At 42.1% G+C, this 6,687-nt stretch overlaps 1 protein-coding gene across 1 annotated transcript in view; it reads right to left on the bottom strand.

Moving 5' to 3' along the window:
* stard15 (StAR-related lipid transfer (START) domain containing 15) overlaps nt 1-6,687 on the bottom strand; it is a 22,583-nt gene that overhangs the window by 5,837 nt on the left and 10,059 nt on the right. Inside the window, exons 2-3 of the mRNA XM_008302654.1 lie at nt 1,162-1,309; nt 857-861 (exon numbers count right to left, since the gene is read on the bottom strand). Of these exons, the coding sequence (XP_008300876.1) occupies nt 857-861; nt 1,162-1,309 (153 nt within the window). The remainder of the gene's footprint in view (nt 1-856; nt 862-1,161; nt 1,310-6,687) is intronic.

The following is a 6,687-nucleotide window of genomic DNA, read 5'->3' as shown; positions in this document are numbered from 1 at the left end:
ACATGGTATGAACATTACTTCAGTATTATACGTCTGAGTAAGAAGTGCACCTGTCACAATAATTACCTTTTTGGACCAAATATGATCTGTTGTAGTTCATCTTTCAGTTTTAAGATCACAAGCAGGCCCATAATTCTTAAGAATATCCAGATGTTGGAATCATAGTGTAAAAAAAATGTAAGAAATGTCTGAAATGAAGAACATGAAACCACAAACCTAAAACAATAATATAAATGGACCGTTATCCTGACTCTGACTCTGGTGAAGATGCGTTGATAATGTAATCATTGTGACAGGTCAACATAAGCATAGAAAACAAAAATACAGATTTCCCAAAACAGTGCATAAAAGAGACGCGTCTGGTCTCAATCTGATTTGTTGCTAAATTTAAGAAACATTTCTCCTACAACTATTGAAGTTTGGTTTGTGATTAACAGCTAATAAACCGCTCATGTTTAGAATTGCCAGACAGATACAAATGATATTTACTGATGGAACATTTATTTCAGCAGAATTTGTGTCAATTTGATGACAAATGCTGGTTGGAACACGCAAAAGTTCTGAAGATTTGGTTTGAAGAAAAAAGATGTTTTTTATTGAATGAGGTTATTTGGTGATTCTATATTGTCCATAGATAATATCTGTATATACACACGTATGCCACCCCCTAACATCTATATGCCACCTCTTTGCCACCCCATTAGTATTTCTCTAGATCCGCCCCTGGCGCTAACTAAACTAGCATCAGCAGCCAAGTACTGCCTGTGTGTTCTGGACACTTCCACCCCGTCAGAGCGCTGCCCCGGGGTGGAAGTGTCCCCCGACCACACCCAATATTCTGATGTTCATCATTAACTGGGCCTGAACATCCAGAGAGCAGAAAGTTCTATTGGGACCAGAACTACTAGTTATTATAACAACTATGAACAATAATGAACAACTAATGAGCCTTCCAGCATCAAGCCCTCCTCGTATCTGGACCTCCGTCTGGACAATCCGACAGCCTTGATATCCGACATAGAAGAAGGTTTTACATGTAGTGTCGGATCATCGACTGTAGTTATGTTTAGTTGTATGTTACGGGTTGTGCGGTACTGGCTGTGTGTTGTTTCACACTAGAACAGAAAAGAAGCAATGGCTGACAGGAAGTATGAAACCAACAGGAGTAATATCCGACGTCTGCGTTGACGGTCAGCCTGCCGATGTCGTACGTGTCAATCATGTTGGTGTCCCACTTCTTGCGATAGCTGGTGTCGTGGAGGACGTCGTACAGCGTCTCCGCCATCACGTCTTTACACACTATCCTCATCTGAGACACAGAAGGAGAGAGAAGGCATGTTTTAACTGGACCAGACTGAAAACAGCAACGTCATGGTTCCTAGAAGCACAAACATGAGTTCTGTGTCCTGTCAACACTCTGCTGCTGAACTGAAGCCATATTGCTCCAGACAGAACCATGTCCACTTCAGATCCACTGACTCTCTTATCTGACCACTCAGGTGAAACTGAAGCTTGACACCTGCAGACCTGAACCCTCTAAACCCTGAGCAGCTTCTGCCACACTTCTCCACACGGTGGAGTCCTGCAGCTCAGTGGAAACAGAACAACATGGACTCAGAAATATCTCCAGTGAAGTACGACACAGTCATACTGGCTTCAAGTACAATACAAACACTATTTATCTTCAAACTTTAGAACTCGTCCAGTGTTTTTTCAAGTTTTTCTCCACTTTATCGACACTGGCTCCACATACTATAGATATTTAACTATTTCAGTTCTTACAGCCACGACAAAGTTTTTCTGTACATCAGCTGTAGACAGATGTTCCACCGACACTGGCTGCAGTTCAACCTAAAAACTCCACATTTTCACTGTTGGTCACAGAATCAGTTGTGCTGAGGAGGGAAGAAGTTGTTCATTATATATATATATATATATATATCAAGTAATCTTGATGAAAGATCTGGTGAACTTCCTGTCACAGACGAGTCGGTCGAGGACTGTGTGGAAGGTGAAACTCTGATCTTTCTGTTTTTACAGTTTCTTCCTGATAAATGGTGTCAGTTTGGAGGTTTCTCAAAGACAGCATGGCTTTGACGCCTGCCGGTTAAGAACGTCACAGGAACGATTTCTGTCTGCAGCAGTTGAACGTGTGGACTGCACACGGTGTTCGTAGTCGAGTGGTGAACTGGCTGTATGACGTTTGTGAGCCTCACTGAGTTCTACATGCAGCAGTGTGGGATGTGTTGTGTAACGTCTTCATGGGTCAGTCTGGCTCAGCTCAGGGCTGAAGCCTTCACCAGGTTGGTAGCTGCAGAATAAATGTGAGGCTGTGAGTCAGGCTGCAGCAAACGATTACCTTCTAGATGAATCCATCATCTGTAGAAGGTCAGAAAACATGTGGCTTGTTTTGTCAAAAGATATTCAGTTAATGTGACAGAGGAGGAAAGAAACAAGAAAATCGTGGCTTTGGAGAAGCTGCTGCAGTCACAGAGTTTCGAGCGTTTTTATTGAATTACCAAAACTGACTGACAATCAAAACAGAATCATTTATAGTTGACAACCCGCTCCAGAAATGAGTTCCTCTAGTTTTTACCCTTCTAAAACTCTGAACTTGACGCTGAACTCTTTTAAGTCTCTGGCTGGATCTGAACGTAGAAAAGTGTAAAAGGATGTTAACGGCCAACAGTTCTTTCATAGAACAAGCGCAGCCTGGTGAAGGTTTGGGGATGATGGTGGCAGCAGATCATAAAAATCCACAGCATCTCTCCCCCCTCAGCCTCTATAGCTGCTTCAGTGTTTTTAGTGAGTCTCTGGGGCAAAGAAACATCCAGTCAGCAGAACAATAAATGAACGTTCTCTTATTGAACCACTGAGAAAAACTCTACAGCCTTTTAATGGGAAGAGTCTGAGTCCCCGTGTTCAGATGTTGTTCCCCAGCTGTCCACCAGATGTCAGCAGTGACCATCCCAAGTCACACCTGAAACTGAAGCTCACCTGCCAGTGCAGTTTGAATCCCTGATATGTACGTTTTCTTTGTTTTCTTTGTGTCTGTGCTACTGAACCTGCAGAACGGACTCACAGGTATTTTTATATTTTCTTAAAACGACTCTTATGAAGACGTGGATGAAATCCTGAATCACTTCAACACAACCTGTTCAGCAATCCTTGACCAAATCGCTCCTTTTAAACAGAAAAGGCCGTCCTTTGCTGCCAGGCCACGGCTCTCTGACAACATAGGCGCCCTGAAGAGGGAGTGTGGCGTAAGTGGAAAGCCTCCAAGCTCACAGTGCACCACGAAACATTAAAGGAACGAATGACAAGTTTTCATTCAGAAGTCAGAAACATAAGAGCAAACTATTTCTCTGAGCTGATTGAGAAAAACAGACATAATTCAAGGACTCTGTTCAATGTAATTAATGATGCCACAGAAGCCCCTGCTGCTGTTTCATGGACTCTTCTCCAGAGAAATGTGAGGAATTTTTAAACTTCTTTGAGAACAAAGTTTCCAGCATCAGGATGCACATTCCTCTGTCTGTTTCTGTTGAAGCTCCTGCTCACCTGGAGTCTTTTAACGCTGTTTCAATCGACACCCTCTCTAAAGTTTTCCACAAAATGAAACCCTCCTCCTGTGCCTCAGACGTCCTGCCTGTGAGGTTTCTTAGAGAAGTTTATGACTCCGTAAGTCCATATATTCTTAAATTAATAAACTCGTCTCTTTTAACTGGTTCTGTTCCTGCTGATTTTAGAAAAGCAGAAGTTCAACCACTCTGAAAAAAGCATCATTAGAGCCAAACTGCTTGAACAATTACAGGCCGATTTCAAAACTGCCTTTTCTTTCCAAAGTTCTTGAAAAAATTGTGGCTGAACAAGTGATTGCTTTTTCAAACAATCATGACATTTTTGAAACATTTCAGTCCGTTTTCGGGGCAAGGCCGGGCCCGGGGCGGGCCGTCTTTAGAGTTTTTAATGAGTTGCTAATTGCTGCTGATGCTGGAAAATCTTCTGTTTTAGTTCTTTTAGATCTGAGTGCTGCCTTTGATACTGTCCATCATCTTATTTTACTGGAACGTTTGAAACACTGGGTTGGCATTTCTGGTTCCGTTATAAACTGGTTTTATTCTTGTCTGCATGGCAGGTCTTTTAGCGTCACCATTGGCAGCTCAGTCATCTTGTATCACGCTGACCTGCGGGGTTCCCCAGGGGCCGGTCCTCGGACCACTCCTGTTCTCCCTTTACTTGTTGCCCCTGGGACATATCATCCGCAATCACAACCTGAGTTTTCACTCATATGCGGATGATACACAGCTGTACCTGTCTTTTAACCCCAATGATTTTAACCAATTACAGTCTCTGAACAGCTGCATCCAGGACCTGAAATGCTGGACGGCTCAAAATTTCCTCCAGCTGAACTTAGACAAAACCGAAGTAATGATTATTTGGTCCTGGTTCAGCCACAGCAGCAGCACACTTTAGGTTCATTATCCTGTAATATAGCTGCACAATGTAAACGTCTTGGGCTCATCTTTGATGGAAACCTGAACCTGAACCAGCAGGTCAGCTCAGTCTTGTTTTATGCAGCTCAGGAGACTCTCTGAGGTGAGGTCAGTTCTATCCAGGGATCATTTAGAAATTGTTCTTCATGCTTTTATCTCATCTTGTTTAGACGACTGTAACTCTCTGTACACTGTTCTGAACCAGCAGAGTCTTCACAAACTACAGCTGGTCCAAAACGCAGCAGCCCGACTCCTCACCAGATCCAACAAGAGACATCACATGACTCCTGTTTCAGCTTCCCTTCACTGGCTACCAATTCATTTTAGAATAGATTTTAAGATTTTATTGTTAACCTATAGCGCACGCTCTGGACTGGAACCTCAATACATTTCTGATCTCCTCACCCCGTATGTGGCCGGTCGTAGCCTGTGGTCCTCAGCTGAGGTTCTGCTCACCGTCCCACAGTGGAGGCTGAGGACTAAAGGTGACCGGGCTTTTTCTGTCAGAACCCCACCCTCTGGACCAGCCTCCCTGAGGAGATCACATCTGCAGCACTTCATCCTCCTTTAAAACTCTTTTAAAAGCACATCTTTACAGACGTACTTTTACACTTTTAACTGTCTTCTTTGACTGGGTTTTGTTCTTCTGATATATTTTTATATTGTTTTATTCTCTTTCATGCTTTATGTGCTTCACCTTCATCGTTTCTCTTATTTTGTTGTTTTCCGTACACTTCTCTCTGAATCTGTGCAGCACTGTGTCACCCTGTTTTGAAAAGTGCTATACAAATAAAGTTTATTATTATTATTTTGTCTTTTTTAGATCTGAGCTCCAATCAGAGTGGACCTGGAAGAAACTGTCAGTAAGTGTTATTCATCTGCATACTGACGTCAAAGGGCTCAATAACTGAGACTATAGTGAACAAAGGCATCAGTGACCTGGATGTAAACATAAACAATCAATGACCTGGATGTAAACATAAACAATCAATGACCTGGATGTAAACATCAGTCTGCCTACACTAAAGGTATGGGTACAATAATGTTTATCAATGTGTTGTGTTGTGTTTGATACAAACATAAAAAGTGTCAACAACCTCAACATTAATGTAAAGATGAGGAACAACCTGGATTTGCTCATTAGCGTGAACATTAGCTCACAACAGTGTGAACAGCCTGCATGTTGACAAACATCAACCAATCGATTGATTATCAAGATGACTGGTGAATGGTTGCAGCTCTGAGCCTGACTGACCTCCATCCATGATCTCTACACATCTGTGACTACATTCTGACCGGGCAGAAGTCCACAACGTCATGCTCATCGGTTTGGACTTCCTTTAGCCAAGAACAGTCAGGATCCAAGACAACAAAGATTTGAGTGAAGGTTTTCTGAACTGGCTACAACGAGGATATCAGCAAATACGACTTCAGGTAAAACACCAAGCAACCAGGAATCTGGATATGAACAGGCAGAGCTCCCACAAAACCAGATATTTAGACACCAAAGAGTAAAACAGCAGGATACTAAAAGTGGAAAAAGCCTTGAAATCAATGCAAAAAATGTTAAAAGCCTGGATGTAAGTTTAAAAAGGTATAAAAACAAAAACAAAAACCTGGATGCTCAAAGGTTTCAAAGGCCGAGATAGTCATACATAAAATAACACAAAACCAGGTTTGAACACAAAACCTGTTTTTTAAAAAATGGATGTTCAAGCAAAACACATCAAAAGCTCAGATATTAATGTTGGAAAAACAGATGTGAAAAGCCAAAAGCCTGGACCTTCATATGACAAGATATCAAAAGCCTGGATATTATTTCAGAAGAAAAACTATTATAAAACTACCATATATATATATATGAAAAGAAAAAGAAAATGTTGTTAATTTGGCCAATAACCGGAACCACCTAACCATTCCTAGTCCACCCAGAGTGACCAGACCTCAGATCTCCTACAGCCTCCTTGGTAGCAGCTGCTTCTTGCTGCCAGTGTTTCTATGAACTCTTCAACAGTCTCTCTGGTGTCACTGAGCTCCACATAGTTTCTAGATGTTCCCACAGACCTGCTGTAGATGAAACTTTTGTGCGATCAATCTATGAATTACGACATCCCAAATGTGTTCAATAGGATTCATCAGTTCCAGAACTCCAGATTCCTTTTTCTGGGTCGGACGGTCTCTGCACAGCTTT

This window comes from Stegastes partitus, unplaced genomic scaffold (assembly GCF_000690725.1).
Source record: "Stegastes partitus isolate 25-593 unplaced genomic scaffold, Stegastes_partitus-1.0.2 Scaffold1851, whole genome shotgun sequence".
Taxonomy (NCBI): Eukaryota; Metazoa; Chordata; class Actinopteri; family Pomacentridae; genus Stegastes; species Stegastes partitus.
Note: the sequence above shows the minus strand (reverse complement) of the source record. Positions and strands in the feature narration are given on the sequence as shown.